A 20,685-nucleotide genomic window follows, 5' to 3' on the forward strand; every position below is an offset into this window, starting at 1 on the left:
TTCCTGTCACCCCTGCATTCCATGCACCCACCACTCTGTGTGAATATGTGCCCCGAATATCTCATATAAACTTTCTCCCTTCTCATCTTAAAGCGATGTCCTTCTTTATTATTTGACATTTCGAGCCTTGAAAAAAGGTTCTGACTGTCTTCTCAAAAAACTTCCATCAGGTCCAACACTCCAGAGTAAATAATCCAAAGTTTCTCCAAACTCTGCATCCAGCTGATGCCATTTAATCCAGGCAGCATCTTGCTCAACCTCTGCACCCTCCCCAAAACCGTCACATCCTTGTATGCATCAACATTCCATACACATTTTCACTTTGTAGAAATTCAAGACAAATGCAATTTTAAGTCACATTGTGATTTTTTTTGGAGATATTTTCTTGCCTATATAATGTAGCTCCATATAAATTAATGATAAGAGAACAATGAGATGGCATCCAAGCTCCTCAAGGTTCAGCATCAAGTTTAGCTCAAGGGTCTTCTTTTGGATGTCAGTAACAGGTAACAGTTTGTGAAATAGATTTCTCGAAATTCAAAGCATAGAAATGTTCTTAAGTTGATGCCATTTTTTTGTTTGGTTTAATGGGTGCCAGCTGGTATTGTGCACCTTGACAAGGTGGTGATAAACTACCTTCCTGATCCACTGCAATCACTGTGGTTGAAGGTAGACCCACAGTACTGTTGAGAAGGTACTTCAGGAAATGGCTCTATTTTTCATTATTCTGCCTGCATCCCACCAACCCCCCTCCTGCCACCAACCCCTCCTGACCAACACAGAAAAGGGGTAGAGAGAGAGAGAGCATTGAATGAAAATCTAACATGGCATTATGGAACAAATGACTCATTTTTTTCAAAATTGTCATTAATGAACAGCTTGTGATCATGTTTGTATTGAATGGAACTGGAGTGTCTTACATTTGAAGGTTTGGAAAGAAAGCTTGTGGCAACAAAGAACTCAAGATTGCATATATGATAGGGAAAATGGTTAAGTAAAAGATATACGTTGTCAATGCTAAGACGACGTGTTGATGCTTTCGTAGTTCTGACTGTGCTTAATGCTGCTATATCTTTTATCAAAGTAAGATTGACAACACAGTGAACTGAAACGTCACCTATTCCTTTTCTCCAGAGATGCTGTCTGACCCGCTGAGTTACTCCAGCCCTTCGTGTCTATCATAGTATGAGGTCTGCATGTTAATACCAATCATTCGGGTGCCAAATTACACATGTTCAACAAATGAAAGAAGTCGTTAAAAGGATAGTAGAGTGTGTTTGTCCAAGATTGTTATGATCGAAAAGGTGGAGCAGGAGAGGCAACAGAATGCCCAGAAGGGGGCAGCAGATATCAGTTCAACAGACCCAGACTAACTGTAAATGCACAGTCAATTTTATTGTCATGTCAAATTGCACTGTTTTACACCGACTCATTCCTCTCTCACCCTCACGCACAGTTGAGCTTCCAGTAAAGTAACCACTTTTGGAATATTCCCTACTTTTGCCCTTACAAAGGGACAATAAACAAATGTTTGTTCTGGAAAAAAAATTATGGTAAAAAAATCTTATTTAAATCTCTGGCATTAGCAAAGAAATATAAAGAGATTTTAATAAGCAAATGTTTACATTGTATTTCATTATTTTGGAACAGGCTACACGAAGCAGCGATAGCCAGTGCAGTCAGTGGTCACTGTAGGTCAAACACTGACGTACATATAAATGGATGTTATCCTACCTATTTGTGTGCCGCATGTGTAATACAGCAGCTCAGAATTCTGCTGCAGTGCTACAGTGCCTCACTCTGGCACATCATAGCAAAGGATTTATTTTCACATTTGTTTCCAAACTGAAGACATTTAAAAGTAATTATTTTTACTGTTGTTTAAGAGCTGGATCAAAGTAATGAAGGGTTTATCTGGCAATATCAACCATACAAGTTGTCATTCTTTGTTTCTATCTAGTCCAAGCATTGATGTACTTAAAAATATGGAAGATTTTCCAGAAGGTTGCAAAAAGGTCTGCCTGCAGACTGCCTGCAGATGTAAGTACATTTATAATGCAATTTTCAATTAAATCTTAAGAAGGTATGAAACATAAGGAAATATTTGGGGGGGGAAGAAAATAACGGAGCAATTATAGCAGGCAGCAAAGGTTCAATGGACTAAATTATACCTTCTAAGCTGTTACTGTTCTATGATTCAGTAAGCGGTGACATGATCATTGTTGGTTAGGAAACTAAAAATATATGATAAGCATTGGTTAACATTTAAATAATTAATACAGTGTACAACCCTTTAAGGCCAAATAAACATTTGTCCTATCTTTCCTTGGTTGGAAATAAATGAGCCAACTGTGGCTAACAATTTTTAAATAGTTTTAAATCGAAGTATATAGCGTATAAAACTGCAAAAGAGCATGGGTCCACAGGATTGCACAGATGTAAACTGATGAACTGGCTGTAAATGCTTCTATAGATATTTTTAAATAGGAAAGATTAACACAAATGTTTTAGGAAATATGTTGTAAAGTTGGAAAGGCTACAGAGAAGATTTACAAAGATGAACCAAGATGGCGCGATCCTGTCCCGTCGTCGTCATGGCAGCTCCGCGGAAACTGTGCGTATTTTTAACTTTCATGTTCTTTTATAACTTATTTCTAAGTTCCAACTCCCTAGTACTAACAAAGTATGACAGGGAAACTCTCTCAAACCTAAACACTAGCGAAAACAGGAGGAGGTGGCTGATCTGGCACTCTGGTGTCAGGACAACAGCCTTCTCTTGAATGTCAAAAAAACGAAGGAGTTGATCGTGGACTTTAGGAGGGCACATCATCCGAGGACGGACACACCATTGAAGATAAATGGGGATACTGTGGATAGGGCGAGTTGCTTTAAATACCTGGGAGTCCACATCTCAGGGGATCTGACATGGACATCACACGCTGCAGCACTGGTGAGTAAGGCAAGGCAGCGCCTTTACCACCTCAGGCAATTGAGGAAATTCAGTCTTTCTGAGGATCCTCCAGTGCTTCTACTCAGTGGCTGTGGAAAGCATCTTGTTCGGAAACATCACGATTTGGTTTGGGAACTGCTCTGCCCAGGACAAAAGGCTCTGCAGAGAGCAGTGCGTTCGGCCGAACGCACTATGGGAACTATACTCGCCCCCCCTGCAGGAACTATACATCAGAAGGTGCAACGCCACAGCCAACAAGATCATGGGAGACCCCTTCCACCCCAACAATGGACTGTTCCAGCTGCTACGGTCAGCCAAACGCCTCCGTTGCCATGTTGTGAAAACGGAGAGGATGAGAAGGAGTTTCTTCCCAGAGGCCATTAGGACTGTAAACTCCTATCTCTCCAGGGACTAACTTAACTGTACCAATTTACTGTTGTGTGGTGTCTTTTTAAAATTGCTATTTTTTTATTTTTTTCCATCCCACAAATATGTAATATGTGAATATGTGATTCTGTTCTGTTCTGTTTTGTAGTTTTTTTTTGCACAATCCGCAAGCATTGCCACTTTTCATTTCACTGCACATCTCGTATGTGTATGTGATGAATAAACTTGACAACTTGACTGTTCCTTGGAGCGCAGGAAATTGAGAGGTGATCTTATAGAGGTGTACAAAATCATGAGAGAAATAGATAGGTAGGTAGACGCACAGGGGAATCAAGGACCAGAGGACATAGGTTTAAGATGAAGGGGAAAACATATAATAGGAATCTGAGGGGTAACGCTTTCACAAAGGGTGATGGGTGTCTGCAACGTGCTGCCAGAGGAGGTAGTTGGGGCAGGGACTATTGCAATGCTTACAAACAGGTACATGGATAGGCCAGGTTTAGAGGGATATGGGCCAAACTCAGGCAGGTATAGTTGGGACATGTTGGTCTGTGTGGGAAAGTTGGACTGAAGGGTCAATTTCCACGCTGTAGGACTCTATGACAAATTAATGTGGATTATTTATCGACTGAGATACAAAAACATACTGGGGAATTAAGATATGGCAGAGGAATTAAGCAAATCTTTTGTGCGCCTTTACAGAAAGGCCAGAGAAGCTGAACAAATCAGCGTGAGCCAAATCAAAATTAAAGAAATAAATCCGTGGGACTGAGAGCTGGTAAATGGCCAGGACCTGGAGACTACATCCTGAGTTTGGAGAAATGTACGCTGGATGCAATGGTCGCATTCGGAGGAGAGGTGGGAGGGGGGTTGGGGAGAAGGGGAAGGGAAGCAGGTTTGTTCATTGCTTTCTGAATAAGAAGCGGGCAACTTTCTAAAAGGAGCAATTCTCATGGCAACAGGGAAAGAAAAGAACTGCAGGATTAATTGGACAGGACTTGTGCCAAGCTAGGCAAGATGGGGCAAATAGTCTCCCCCTGTATCATTTAATTTTCTGATTCATTGAAACACAAAATAAAAGTATTATGGGTACATTGAAAACCTATGATTAGGCCAGCACAAAGATTCCATAGTGTTGTCTTGAGCCCTTTTAAAAATAATGGATGGATCATTGATTAAGAGAGAGCGGGATTTCTACTGGGCATCATGTTTATACTGTTATTGCAGTGTGTGTAATTTATAAGAACCTAGAGCAACTAACCACATCCATGGGGAGAATTGTAAAAATGCATTTGCAGACAACAGTTCATTTGCTATGTTGTTGAACCACTCATGGACACAACTTCCACGTGAAGATTGAAGCTGAAAAGTGGCAAACAATTTCACCAGGTCAGAATGAGACAGTCTAATCACCTCCCCTAGATATTCAACCCTATTATTGGATCAGCCACAGAATGAACATGGCCACAGGAACAACTCAGAGAGTTGAGTCATGCAGGCTGACTATTCAGAGCCTTCCCACCCTATAAAAGACATGCCCAAGAGTGATGTAACTTAAAAGTCATTTTAATTTTTCTCCAGTTCTGAGAATGAATCTTCAACCAGAAATGTTAAGGCTGTTTCTCTTTCTACAGTTGCTGTCTATTCTGTTGTGTGCTTCCATCATTTGCATTTTTTTCTGATTTTTAGCACTTACAGTAATTTTTATTATACTAACGTCCACTTTTCCCCCTATTTTATGAATTCACTAAAACACGATTAAATCAACAGATCAGCAGAATGGTGCAGCAATAGAGTTGCTGTCTTGCAGAGCCAGAGCCCGGGATTTGAACCTGACTAATAAGAGTGCTGTCTGTACGGAGATTGTATGTTCTTCTCTAGGATTTTCTCTAGGTAGTTCAATTTCTGCCTACATTCAACATGCTGGTTTGTAGGTTAATTGGCTTCAGTGGTGGTGTTCCCAGAGTGTAGAATAGAACTAGTGTATGGATGACAGCTGGTTGGCTTGGACTCGGTGTGTTGAAGGGCCATATTCCACACAGTATCTCAAAACAAAACTAAACTAAACACAGGATCTGAGAAACAATTAGACAGCATTCTCTGGAAGAGCCCCACCCCAGTGTATGGCAGTAGCATGGTAATATGTAGAACTTCCCCTGAATCTGTGAACAAGCCCCTGACTCTGAGAGCATATACAGCAGTTAATCAGTCTGAATGCTAATGATCCAAAACAGCCTGTACAATTTCAATACGTTTATATTTAGTCATGATATAGAAAGAGGCCAATCCACTCTGTGAGTCTATGTTGGCCCTCAGAACAATCTAATTTCTCCTCTAATTTTCATGATAACTGATTTTCCATACATTCCCATCTATTTTCCCACTACCTACACCAGAGGCCAATGTATCCACCAACCTATGCATCTTTGGGATGAGATAGAAAATAGGAGCACTTGGAGGACACCCATTCGATCACAGGGAGAGTGTGCAAACTCAACAGACTTCACCTTTGTAGGACTGAACCAGAGAAACTGGAGCCGAGAGGCATCAGCTCTACCTGCTGTACCAGTGAGCTGCCTCAGTTATTTCAATTTGTCGCAATACTCAGACATGCATGCAGTATGAATGTTAATATTAGGTCTCTCTGTAGATGATTCTCCTTCAAATTGAAAGGAATGTATGTGAGTATCTGTTGATTGGTATTCTTTTTTTTACTGAACGATTATCAATTTTTGGTTGATGGAATATGATTTCAACTGGGGCATGAAAGTACATGGACGGCTGACATGTAGCTGAAGTGGTGACACCAGGGCAACACCCAAGACTACTGTGTATTTAGATGGTTCTGGTTTAGTTTGGTCTCTTGGTTCTATTGCAAGGGGAACAAATATCCCAGTCAGCATTCATCTCTTAACTATCATCGCCACATCTGACAAAATTCTGAATTATTCTGTTTCATCTGTAGCCAAGAGATGAGAAAAACAGCACTCAAAACGTGGATTATGTGCCCTTAATCTTTTTTGTAGTTAATTTACTGTGAAAGGTGCATGGAAAATGGATTACCTAGAACAGGGAAATAAATTATCTGATGCACTTACCGAAGTAATCTAGTCTACTCGACGTTGTCATGGTAGGGAGGTAGGTGAGGGTAAAACATCAAAATAAATGTAGCAACTCACTCAGTTCGGTGGTGAAGATGATGAGTCAGTGTACAAGCTTAAGTCTAACTAAAAATTGGTGGATGAGGATAACATTTGGCAGCAGATGGAGTCAAAACATTGGTGAAACTGTATCATGGATTTTAACTATGTCTCATCAATAAGTCAAATATGAAACTTTCAATCCTTCCAGCATTTTTTGCCAAATAAATTGATATTGACTGTTAAGTTTCCCATTGTATTAGAATGTATTTAGCTTGACATTGTAATGTATTTTCTTCATGGCTGGTTTGCCAGCACTCGCTTTCATTAACCAGCTGTTTCAGTGCTCAATTCCTCAACTTAATCCACCTGCTCTCCCTTTCCTAAGGTGCTTTGAACTTCTACCTAAAACAGGTGCACAAACAGCAAACAGTAGAGGAGATTTGATTTGATGTCACACCCATGGGCTTTGAAGAGTGAGCATCTATTTTGTTGATGCATGAGCTATTTAGATTAGTAACAGTGCAGCATTATTGCATTACTGAAGGACATTACAGTAGTAATACTATAATATTTAATTGTGATGTACAAACATTTGCTGCACATATTCCCCACACAGTGAATTTAATAGTTTGGATAACTGAGGATGGTAAGAACAGGGTGAGATAAGTATCTTCACAGGAAGGAAAAGGAAAGTAATAATCTCTAACATTAGCTATGCCAAAGATCTTTTTGAACTCTTTAGAAATCGGATGAGATTTCACTGCAATTCGATTATCACCAATGGAATCAGAGATAAATTCAGTCTCATAACACGCTGACGGTAATAGCTTTGGCACATCTGGGCACATTTACTCACTCCGCAATTTTCCCCTGATATCATGTATTGTTCATTTGTAAACAGTGGTTCATTGATGTAATAAGATTATTGGCAAATGCTTTGTTACTTTTTAAATGAGCCTTCTAGTTCATTGGTTTTCATCAGTTTTCAAATAAAGTATGAGACTTTCAACACCACTATGTTTAATTTTAAATGTTAAAGGCGATGAATGTTCATTTGTGATCTGGTGAAATTCAATTGTTCAATGAGTGGGCATGTTATGGCTGAGTTAGCTGCAGGCTAACTCTACAATCTGGCTGCAGGCTAACTCTATGTTGGAAGCCGGGATGGGGTGGGAGTGGAGTTTGCAGGGTGCCTATTTAATGAAAATTATTTTAGAAAATGTGCCTATTTAATGAAAAGTAATTTAGAAAATGTGCAAGATAGACACAAAATGCTGAGGTAACACAGTGGGTCATACAGAATCTCTGGAGAAAATTGATCAGTTATGTTTCGGGTCTGGTTCCTTCTTCAGACTCAAAATGTCACCTATCTACTTTCTACAGAGATGCTGCCTGACCTGTTAACTTACTCCAGTAGTTTGTGTCAATCTTTGGTATAGACCAGCACCTCCGCATCATTTTTATTACATTAGAAAATGGGAAGTTACATGAATTTGTCATGATAGCAAACAGCAAGAGATCAGAAAGAGATACTGCAGCTGCTACATGGTTTACTTTAGCTCTTTTGTGGGGCATGATCAGAATCTAAATTCTCAGGGGGTTCTATCATATTCCAAAATCATATTTATTAATGCACAGTGCAATTTATCACTGGCAAGGATATCTATTGCCAAAATCTACATAAATCTGAAACCATAGTGGAGGATTACCTCCTGTGTGAGAAGATATTCTTGTATTGCAATTAGTTAGGAAGATCCAGTAATGGTAAAGCAACGATGATATATAGCTGGGTCACGTTAATAGTGCAACATGATTGGGAACTTACAGACTAAGTGTTGCCACCCACTTCAATTCCTCCACAGTTATTGCAAACAATATTTTCTTAAAAGACTTGGGTTCTCGGTTCCATCATTATACTGTCGCAAGTTGGCCTGTTTCGGTGCTGGAATTGTTATATGGTTATATGATTGTACTTCATGCTTGTTAGACATACCTGCTGCATATCCTCCATTCCATTGCTTGCAAACTCAAACACAAACTCGTTGTGCTGGACTACAGCAGCCATGTTTTGCAGAGAAAGGATTCCAAGACCTCTCCTGAACTAGGCAATAAAGGCTCCCTATGAATTCGAAAGAGTGATGGCAATCCGGAGCTTCAAGAGGTAGTTAGAATGAAGAAATATATCTGTCTTGTCAGCCTTGATGAGCTTGTTGAAAAGAAGATGCGTCAAGATGACAAACTTTGAATCAAAGCTGCATGTGTGCCACACAGGGAACTTTCTTTGGTCTTGAAGGTGAACTTATAACCTTATGGAAAACGACGGTTCTTGGCACATCATGTAATGGATCTGTAAGAGCAAAACAAAAATAGATTTATCAATGAAGTGGCCAAACAAAGATCTAGATGATAAATTTAACATGAGAAAATATGATGACTGGAACATTAAGATGGGCAGCCTGTGACTGATACAAGGCATGGCATGTTCAGTATATTAGCATCCAATGGCTTTTACCAACATTCACTAGGTAATCTACCAAATGACATGATCCAAAGCTCAGAATGATCCCTTGTTTAAATATGTGCACATGACTGGGCATACAACAGTTTTCCACAATTTGAAAAATTCTGCAATGTTCACATCCAATGAAATAATGCTTTGTCAAAGGAAAATGCCCCATTACCAATTGGTATTCTTTTTAAAAGATAATTTAAACGGGATCAGTGCCATATAGGAATTTGGTAGATTGCAACAAAGTGGCAAGGAGTGGCAAAATGTGAACTTGCATCAATGATTCCACATGTTGAGAGATGTCAGCCTTACCAGTTCACAGGAGGTGTAAGGGGAAATGTTTTCTCAGAGGAAATAAGGAGTCAGTGACATTCTGATACTATGCTACTTAAGCTCAATAATAAAGAGATTTAGGCTACAAAAGATACATTACCATGCAACCAGCAAAAATCCTTTTGGTTCAAATATGGTCAGAGATGATGAAGAGTAAAGGAAATATACAATGAGTGCAAAGTTAAACATGAAGTCCGCCGTCATATCGGGTATCCATTGTCCTTTGTGTTTTAAAGTCTACTAGACCAAGTGCAGACCCGTTGGGTCTGTTTCCCTAACGGGGGGGTGAGAAGAGAGGGAGGGGAGAGGAGGAGGAGGAGGAGGACACGGGATAGATTTGTGAGGAAAAGGAGAGCGGGGGGTAGGAGGTGAGAGAGGGGGGAGAGAGAGAGATGGGGGGGGAGGAGGGAGGGGGAGAGAGGGGAAACAGTGGGGAGGGAGAGTGGAGGGGGAAGGGGGAGAGAAGTGGAAGAGTGGGGGGAGGGGGAGGAGGAGAGGGGGAGAGGGTCAAGGATGGGAGTGATGGAAGAGGGACAGTTGGGATAGGGGGGGGGGGGGGGGGGAGAGAGGGAAGGGGGGGTGGGGATAGAGAGAGGGAAGGGGATGGGGGAGAGAGGGATGGGGATGGGGGGAGGGGGAGAGGGGAGAGGGGGAAGATGAGAAGGGGAGAGAAGTGGAAGAGTACCGTGGGAGGAGGAGGGAGCGGTAGAGGGGTAGCGGGACACACGCGTGGGGAAGAGGGACGGGGGAGTGGTGGAAGAGGGACAGAGGGGTACCCGCTGGGAGGGGTGGGGGGAGTTGGGGTGAGGGGGGGGGGGGAGACATAAGGCAGAGAGAGAGAGGGGTGGGGGAGGAGAGATGGGGTGGGGGAGAGGGGAGAGGGAGGGGAGAGAGAGAGGGTGGTGGGGGAGGGAGAGGGGTGGGGTAAGGGGATAGGAGGGGTAGGGGGAGTGGTGGAAGAGGGACAGAGGGGTAGGGGGGGAAGGGGTGGTTCTTTAGAGAGGGAGAAGGGGGGTGGGGGAGAGAGAATTGGGTGGGAGAGGGAGGAGAGGGATCAGGAGAGGGGAAGAGGGAAGGGAGAGGGAAACATAGAAATTAGGTGCAGGAGTAGGCCATTCGGCACTTCGAGCCTGCACCACCGTTCAATATGATCATGGCTGATCATCCAACTCAGTATCCTGTATCTGCCTTCTCTCCATACCCCCTGATCCCTTTAGCCACAAGGGCCACATCTAACTCCCTCTTAAATATAGTCAATTAACTGCCCTCAACTACCTTCTGTGCCAGTGAATTCAAGAGATTCACCACTCTCTGTGTGAAAAATGTTTTTCCCATCTCTGTCCTAAAGGATTTCCCCCTTATCTTTAAACTGTGACCCCTTGTTCTGGACTTCCCCAACATCTGGAACAATCTTCCTGCATTTAGCCTGTCCAACCCCTTAAGAATTTTGTACGTTTCTATAAGATTCACCCTCAATCTTCTAAATTCTAGCGTGTACAAGTCGAGTCTATCCAGTCTTTCTTCATATGAAAGTCCTGACATCCCAGGAATCAGTCTGGTGAACCTTCTCTGTACTCCCTCTATGGCAACAATGTCTTTGAGCATTGGGCATTGTGACATCACACGATGGAATGTTCACCAAGTGCTTGTGCTCCTGCAAAGGTATATGTAAATGAATCCATTCCGATTGGACATCTGTGAACATTGGGCGTTGTGACATCACACGATGGAACGTTCACCAGCGGCTGGGGCTGATCCCTTTCTACAAGGTGAGATGCCAGTTTCTTTTTAAAACTATTGGGGGGGGGGGGGGGGGGGGGGGGGGGGGAAGAATTTGATTAAAAATGTGTACATAAACACGACGAAATGTAATCAGGAGTTTCTATAAGATCCCCCCTCAATCTTCTAAAATCTAGTGAGTACAAGCCGAGTTTATCCAGTCTTTCTTCATATGAAAGTCCTGTCATCCCAGGAATCAGTCTGGTGAACCTTCTCTGTACTCCCTCTATGGCAACAATGTCTTTGAGCATTGGGCATTGTGACATCACACAATGGAACATTCACCAAGTGCTTGTGCTCCTGCAAAGGCATATGTAAATGAATCCATTCCGATTGGACATCTGTGAGCATCAGGCATTGTGACATCACACAATGGAAACCTTCACCGTGGGCTGGGGCTGGTGCTGCTTCTATGGGTGAGAAGCCAGTTTATTTTTGAAATATTGGGGGGTGGGGGGAGGATTTGATTAAAAACATGTACTTAAACACGACGAAATGTAATGAGGAGCAGATACTTAGAAAGAAAAGTGAAATCTCTACCGAAATGGAAAAGATGTCGGCGATTCTGCGTCTGGTTTTGGAGTTGTAGTGAATCAAAGGAAGAAATGCAGCCGGCAGCCGTACATGTAAATGGATCCATTCTGATTGGACATCTGCGAGCATTGGGCATTGTGATTGGACATCTGCGAGCATTGGGCATTGTGACATCACACGATGGAAACGAATCAAAAGGCAGAAAGGCAGCCGGACGGCAGCCGGTCGGATGGCACGAGAGTTTTATATATTAACTAGACCAAGTGCAGACCCGTTGGGTCTGCTCCCCCAATGGTGTGATTCCCCCAACCCAATATTCCACCATGCACCCGTCTCCTCCAATGGAACTGAAGCCGTTGCCAAATGTAAGTTTCCAGCACTCCCCTGCCTCCCTCAATTGCACCTCCCCTGCCTGCTGCAGCAGTGAAAAGTTCAGTGTTCCTGTCTTGCAACTTTGTTTCGAAGTGTGTTGGAAGCTGATAGGAAGGAGCAACCGTCAACGAATCAAAAGGCAGGAAGGGATCCGTACTGCAGGCGGACGGATGGATTTGAGTTTTATATATTAATAGATAAATAGATAGATATCATACCAACACCAGCAACCATTCTACGAAGCTTAAATGATTCATTTAATAAAACAAGAAGATTTCCTGCTAATTTTTTTTCAAGAACCTTTTACAGTGCTTTCACTATATCATGGATAAGACTTTTGAAGTTACATGAAGTCTGTTAAGGGGAATTTCAGTTAATGACAAATAAAGACACAAAATAGAAAAATCATCTCAGGTGTTGTGAACGGGCTATTGAAATTAGAGGCAAATAAAACTCATAGTTGTTGACCAACTCAAACTAGCAATTGAAACTTCCAGGTTTGAATATTATTTTAACGTTTTTAATTTATTTCCTGTCCTTTAACAAATGAAAAGTTTGTTATTAAATTGGAAAAAACATCTAATGTTTATCATTGCTTGGGAGAAATGAAGAGATCCCTCAGGGGTAGGTATGATGAGCTCATTAATGACCTGATATAAGGAAAAATTCCAATAATTTAAATTCAATATTCTAGTGAAAGAAAAAATGTTCTGCCAAACTAAACTCATTTAACAACATAAACAGAGTATTAAATGTTACCTATTTCAAAAATGTTGTACTGCCAAACACTCATGTAACTGATCTCAATACATCCATCCAAAACTCCACTCTGAAATTTCTCTGTGTATTTAAAGTGGTTAAATCCACTCCCTTAAAATAACATTGACCATCCAGATAAGCAGTCATGACCCAGCTTTTTAGTTACCCCAGCAATCATTATCAGCTTTGGTAAACAGTTGAAAGAGAAAAAACTATTGGATGAAAAATTCATTCCGACTCCTCTCCCACTAGAAAAAATCAATTCCTCATGGATTTTTGAGAAGATTAATTTCACCTTGGTATTTTCTGTCCTACTCAAGCTCAATAATAAAAGGACACAGGATAAAAAAAGATACAAAAAGTTTTTTGATAGAACCAAAAAAAAACTTCCAATATTTTTGACATGTGCAATATGGGAGAAAACTAACATCTGTAGTCCAAACAGAAATTAAATGATTGTGAATTACAAAATAAATAATAAAATATGTCTAGACTTTGAAAATTGGAACTTCTATAATGATCAGAATATTTGCATGCACACCAGTAAATATTTTCAGGTGCAAATATCATCAACAAATCTGATATAAATTAATAGATTATCAGTATTTGAGCACTGCTGTGGATTATAGGTGTAACCTAAAGGGCCTGTCCCACTTAGGCGACCTTTCAGCGGACTGCCTGCGACCTTCAAGCTCGAAGCACACGCCTGAAAAACCGCGAACTGGAATGGCGACCGTCAGAGCGGAAACACACACACACACAAACACATCGCAAAGGCAGGGGCCAGGGAAAGTGGTGAGCGCTGTCTGAAATTCACACGGTGTAAAGCCAAGGTGATACAGACACACACCACGATGAACAGGAAGGTTCAAGACGGCTAGCACAGTGTACGGTAAGTCCTTTAAAAGAACGGGGAGTTGGGGGAAGGAGGAGAAGGGGGAAGAAGGGGGGAGAAGGGGGGAGAAGAAAGAGTAGAGATGTTTTTAAGAAGCCAGACAACTTTTAACAAGCCAGAGATACACAACTGTGAAGTTTAGCGGGCATTTAACATTACCGGTCGGTTTTCCTTGGTTCTTCTCGTGCTTACGGTTTTTTTTCCCCAATGAGCCAATGAAAATATCCGGTCAGCAATGGAGATTAACTAAAACTACCTACGGCTACCTCGACTACCTACAACGACATGGCGATCCACTACCACTGCACCCACGACTACAAAAGTATCGATTTTCTCCATGGCGACTAATTTTTTAATCTGTGTCCATTTATTATTGAGCTTGAGTAGGGCAGAAAAGACCAAAGTGAAATTAATCTTCTCTAAAATCCATGAGGAATTGATTTTTTCTTGTGGGAGAGGGGTTGGAATGAAATTTTCATCCAACAGTTTTTTCTCTTTCAACTGTTTACCAAAGCTGATAATGATTGTTGAAAAATTTGCTGCGACCATACTGAGGCTGCGACTAGTTCCCAGAATGCGGGAACTCCTGTCGGCCATGAAGGAGACTCACCAGAGACTACCAGCGAGCATGTAGCGACCATGTGGCGATCATGAGGCTAGCACAGATTCTCCTGCACTCGCCTAAAAAGTCGCCTAAGTGGGACAGGCCCTTAACAGTCCCAATATTTGCAAACTCCATAATAAGGACAGTGATGGAATGCAATGGCTAATTTTTGGAGCATATGAACCACATTTCCTCATCCTACTTTCCCATTGTTCACAGGACACTTTATTTCACATTTATTGCAAGAGACACGTGCACAGGGTGGCGCGGTGGCACAGCGGAGTTACTGCATTCCTCCTCGTGACCGCATGTGTTTTCTCCGAGATCATTGGTTTCCTCCCACACTCGAAAAAGGCATTCAGGTTTGTAGGTTAATTGGCTTGGTATAAGAACTGAGATGAGGAAAAATGTTTTCACCCAGTGAGTTTGAATTTGTGTAATTCTCTGCCTCAGAAGGCAGTGGAGGCCGATTCACTGGATGCATTCAAAAGAGAGTTAGATAAGAGTTCTTGGGGCTAATGGAATCAAGGGAAATGGGGAGAAGGTAGGAACGGGTTACTGATTGTGGATGATTAGCCATGATCACATTGAATGGCGATGCTGGCTCGAAGGGCCAAAAGGCCAACTCCTGCGCCTATTTTCTATGTAAAAATTGGACCCAGTGTGTGTAGGATATTGATAATGTGTAGGAATCGCTGGTTGGTGCGGACTTGGTGGGATGAAGGGCCTATTTCCGCGTTGCATCTCCAAAACTAAAACTAAACATTCTGCACACACTTTATTGTAAACCATTGTTAAGTTCCCAAAACAGTATTGAAACAGGTTTTCTTAATTGTACATTAAATAAAGAAATCCACATATAATATGCACAAGGCATGAAGAGGACCAATACAAAATTAAACTGGCATCCTTGATTGGTGATCCAAGTGTTTAGTCCCCAAGGGTAATTATACCTTTGCACATTATTGCCAATGTGGGATTGCCAAATGCCAGAACCGGGCAGCCCTGGCAGAAGAGAGAACCTCCGTTTGTTCCTCGATCGCAGAACCAGCCCATTTCCGTCTACTAATACTCCCCTCGGCATAGTAGAGCTTGTCCTTACCCTCACAAATTTCTCCTTCTACTCCTCCGACTTCCTCCAAATCCAAGGCGTAGCTATGGGCACTGGCATGGGCCCCAGCTATGACTGCATCTTTGTAAGGTATGTCGAACAATCACTATTCCAGAAATACACTGGCCCTATCCCCGAACACTACCTCCACTACATTGATGACTGCATCGATGCTACCTCCTGCACCCATGCAGAACTCACTGACATCATCACTTTTACGACTAATTTCCATCCTGCACTCAAATTCACTTGGATAATCTCCCATCTCCTTCACAGGAGATAGACTATTGACCGACATGTACCACAAACTGACGGACCCCCATAGCTATCTAGACTACACTTCTTCTCACCCTTGCTTCCTGTAAAGACTCTATCGCATACTGCTATTCCTCCGTTTACGCCGCATCTGCGCCCAGGATGAGGTTTTTCCAGACCAGGATATCGGAGAAGACCTCATTCGTTAGGAAACGGGGGGTTCCCCTCTTGCATTATAGATGAGGCTCCCACTCTGCCCTTGCTCCTCCTCCCCCCGGAGTCCCCCTTGTTCTCACCTTCCACTCCAGAAGCCGTCGCAACCAGCACATTTTTGCCATCTCCCACAGGATCCCACTAACCATATAACATATAACCATATAACAATTACAGCACGGAAACAGGCCATTTCGGCCCTACAAGTTCGTGCCGAACAACTTTTTTTCCCTTAGTCCCACCTGCCTGCACTCATACCATAAGCCTCCATTCCCTTCTCATCCATATGCCTATCCAATTTATTTTTAAATGATACCAACGAACCTGCCTCCACCACTTCCACTGGAAGCTCATTCCACACCGCTACCACTCTCTGAGTAAAGAAGTTCCCCCTCATGTTACCCCTGAACTTCTGTCCCTTAATTCCGAAGTCATGTCCTCTTGTTTGAATCTTGCCTATTCTCAAAGGGAAAAGCTGGTCCACATCAACTCTGTCTATCCCTTTTATCATTTTAAAGACCTCTATCAAGTCCCCCGTTAACCTTCTGCGCTCCAGAGAATAAAGACCTAACTTATTCAACCTTTCTCTGTAACTTAGTTGTTGAAACCCAGGCAATATTCTAGTAAATCTCCTCTGTACTCTCTCTATTTTGTTAACATCCTTCCTATAATTGGGCGACCAAAATTGTACACCGTACTCCAGATTTGGTCTCACCAATGCCTTGTACAATTTTAACATTACATCCCGGCTTCTATATTCAATGCTCTGATTTATAAAGGCTAGCATACCAAAAGCTTTCTTTACCACCCTATCTATATGAGATTCCACCTTCAAGGAACTATGCACGGTTATTCCCAGATCCCTCTGTTCAACTGTATTCTTCAATTCCCTACCATTTACCATGTACGTCCTATTTTGATTTGTCCTGCCAAGGTGTAGCACCTCACATTTATCAGCATTAAACTCCATCTGCCATCTTTCAGCCGATTCTTCCAAATGGCCTAAATCACTCTGTAGACTTTGGAAATCCTCTTCATTATCCACAACACCCCCTATCTTGGTATCACCTGCATACTTACTAATCCAATTTACCACACCTTCATCCAGATCATTGATGTACATGACAAACAACAAAGGACCCAACACCGATCCCTGAGGCACCCCACTAGTCACCTGCCTCCAACCCGACAAACAGCCATCCACCATTACCCTCTGGCTTCTCCCATTCAGCCACTGTTGAATCCATCTTGCTACTCCTGCATTTATACCCAACAGTTGAACCTTCTTAACCAACCTTCCATGAGGAACCTTGTCAAAGGCCTTACTAAAGTCCATATAGACAACATCCACTGCTTTACCCTCGTCAATTTCCCTAGTAACCTCTTCAAAAAACTCAAGAAGATTAAACATGACCTTCCAAGCACAAATCCATGCTGACTGTTCCTAATCAGACCCTGTTTATCCAGATGCTTATATATATTATCTCTAAGTATCTTTTCCATTCATTTGCCCACCACTGAAGTCAAACTAACAGGCCTATAATTGCTAGGTTTACTCTTAGAACCCTTTTTGAACAATGGAACAACATGCGCAGTACGCCAATCCTCGGGATTATTCTCGTTTCTAATGACAATTGAAATATTTCTGTCATAGCCCCGGCTATTTCTACACTAACTTCCCTCAATGTCCTAGGGAATATCCTGTCAGGACCTGGAGACTTATCCACTTTTATATTTTTCAAAAGTGTCAGTACTTCTTTTACTTTGAAACTCATAGTATGCATAGCTACTCTACTAGTTTCCCTTACCTCACATAATTCAATATCCTTGGTGAATACCGAAGAAAATAAATTGTTCTATATCTCCCCCATCTCTTTTGGCTCTGCAGATAGCTGTCCACTCTGTCTCTCCAATGGACCAATTTTATCCCTCGTTATCCTTTTGCTATTAATATAGCTGTAGAAACCCTTTGGATTTACTTTCACCTTACTTGCCAAAGCAACCTCATGTCTTCTTTTAGCTTTTCTAATTTCTTTCTTAAGATTCTTTTTACATTCCTTATACTCCTCAAGCATCTCATTTACTTCATGCTGCCTATAATTATTGTAGATCTCCCTCTTTTTCCGAACAAGATGTCAAATTTCCCTTGAAGATTTTTACTGTTTCCTTTCAACCGAACAGGAACATAAAGATTCTGTACTCTTAAAATTTCCCCTTTAAATGTCCTCCATTTCTCTTCTACATCCTTCCCATAAAACAAAATGTCCCAGTTCACTCCTTTTAAATCATTTCGCATCTCATCAAAGTTAGCCTTTCTCCAATCAAAAATCTCAACCCTAGGTCCAGTTCTGACCCTCTCCATAATTATATTGAAACTAATGGTATTGTGATCACTGGACCCGAAGTGCTCCCCAACGCATACCTCCGCCAACTGTCCCGTCTCATTTCCTAACAGGAGGTCCAACACTGCCCCTCCTCTAGTAGGTACCTCTATGTATTGCTGCAAAAAACTATCCTGCACACATTTTACAAACTCCAAACCATCCAGCCCATTTACCGAATGTGTTTCCCAGTCTATGTGTGGAAAGTTGAAATCTCCCACAATCACTACTTTGTGCTTACTACTAATATCTGCTATCTCCTTACATATTTGCTCTTCCAATACTCGATCCCCATTTGGCGGTCTATAATACACCCCTATAAGTGTTGCTACCCCTTTCCCACTTCTCAGTTCCACCCAAATAGCCTCCCTAGATGAGCCCTCCAATCTATCCTGCCAAAGCACTGCTGTAATATCTTCCCTGACTAGTAATGCAACACCTCCACCTCTTGTCCCTCCAATTCTATCACACCTGAAGCAACGAAATCCTGGAATATTTAGTTTCCAATCACAGTCCTCCTGCAACCATGTTTCACTGATCGCCACAACATCATACTTCCAGGCGTCTATCCATACTCTAAGCTCATCCACCTTTCTTACAATGGGCCTAGCATTAAAATATGCACATTTAAGAAACCCCCCGCCTCTTATTCTCTGTTTATTTCCTTTTTTTTTCTTTCTCCTCTTGTGCCCGAGTGCTTCCCTTTTCTGCTTCCTGCCTCCCATTCTGTCTACTAGCTTTCTCTATTTGAGTCCCTCGCCCCAACCATTCTAGTTTAAAGTCTCCCCAGTAGCCTTTGCAAATTTCCCCGCCAGGATATTGGTTCCCCTCGGGTTCAAGTGCAACCCATCTTTTCTGTACAGGTCCCACCTTCCCTAAAAGAAGTCCCAATGATCCAGAAACTTGAATCTACTGGCCACTACTGGCCACATCTTCCTATCTCCACCCCTTTCTGCTTTCCGCAGAGACCGTTCCCACCTCAACTCTCTGGTCAACTCGTGCTTTCCCACCCAAACCATCCCCTCTCCCGGTACTTTCCCCTGCAACCGCAGGAGATGCAATACCTGTCCCTTTACATAGATACATAGACAATAGGTGCTGGAGCAGGCCATTTGGCCCTTCGAGCCAGCCTTGCCATTCAATGTGATCATGCTGATGATCCACAATCAGTACCCTGTTACCGCCTTCTCCCCATATCCCTTGATTCCACTAGCCCCAAGAGCTCTAACTCTCTTTTGAATGCATCCAGTGTATTGGCCTCCACTGCCATCTGAGGCAGCGAATTCCACAAATTTCACAACTCTCTGTGTGGGGTCTAGGGCCAACTCTGGCCAGCTCCTCCCTGATGCCTCCAAAGTCCCCTTTGTTCAACTGCAATACTGACACTTCCGATTTTACCTTCTCCCTCTCAAATTGTAGACAACAACTTACCATATTATGGTCACTACCTCCTAAATGGTTCCTTTATCATGAGTTCCCTTATTGAATCTGGTTCATTACACAACACTAAATTCAGAATTGCCTTCTCCCTGGTAGGCTCCAGTGCAAGCTGATCTAAGATTCCATCTCGGAGGCACTCTATAAACTCTCTTTCTTGGGGTCCAGTACCCGCACCCTTAACTGCATCCAAGGACCCCAAGTCTTTTCAGGTGAGGCAGAGGTTCACTTGCACCTCCTCCAACCTCATCTACTGTATCTGCTGTTGCAGGTGTCAACTGCAGTACATCGGCGACACCAAGCGCAGGCTCGCCGACCGTTTTGCTGAACACCTCCACTTAGTCCGCCTTAACCTACCTGATCTCCCGGTTGCTCAGCACTTTAACTCTCCCTCCCATTCCCAATCTGACCTTTCTGTCCTGGGCCTCCTCCATTGTCAGAGTGAGGCCCAGCACAAATTGGAGGAACAACACCTCATATTTCACTTGGGGAGCTTACACCCCAGCGGTATGAATATTGACTTCTCTAACTCTAAATAGTCCTTGCTTTCTCTCTCTCTCTCTCCATCGCCTCCCCCTTCCCAGTTCTCCCACCAGTCTTACTGTCTCTGACTACATTCTATCCCTGTCCCGTCCACTCCCCTGACATCAGTCTGAAGAAGGGTCTTGACCCGAAACGTCACCCATTCCTTCTCTCCAGAGATGCTGCCTGTCCCACTGATTTACTCCAGCATTTTTAGTCTACCTTAGAGAGATTATAAAACTGGCTGCTTACTTCCTATATCTTCTGAAGATGGATCATCATCATCATCACACAGAAAACCCATAGGAAATAATTTGAATAAATGATACCAGTAATCGTCTGCTATAATTTCCTGCTACTTAAACCAGACTCTCACTGGTGCTATTGCCACACCAAATGTATTTCCCTGGGTTTTAATTACAATGCAAGCATTATTGTGCAGTTCTAATTAATTCCATCATGATCCATGCAGATTTTTCTGTCTCCTGCACATTTTTCCTA

General features: G+C 42.4%; 1 protein-coding gene across 7 annotated transcripts in view; it reads right to left on the reverse strand.

The window, feature by feature from the left end:
- elf1 (E74-like ETS transcription factor 1) overlaps positions 1-20,685 on the reverse strand; it is a 264,463-nt gene that overhangs the window by 58,872 nt on the left and 184,906 nt on the right. For all 7 annotated transcript variants that reach the window (XM_055643909.1, XM_055643904.1, XM_055643906.1 and 4 more), the window contains one exon: positions 8,474-8,827. In XM_055643909.1, coding sequence (XP_055499884.1) covers positions 8,474-8,545 — 72 coding nt within the window. In that variant the 5' untranslated portion in view covers positions 8,546-8,827. The remainder of the gene's footprint in view (positions 1-8,473; positions 8,828-20,685) is intronic.

Source organism: Leucoraja erinacea, chromosome 12, assembly GCF_028641065.1.
Source record: "Leucoraja erinacea ecotype New England chromosome 12, Leri_hhj_1, whole genome shotgun sequence".
Classification (NCBI taxonomy): Eukaryota; Metazoa; Chordata; class Chondrichthyes; order Rajiformes; family Rajidae; genus Leucoraja; species Leucoraja erinaceus.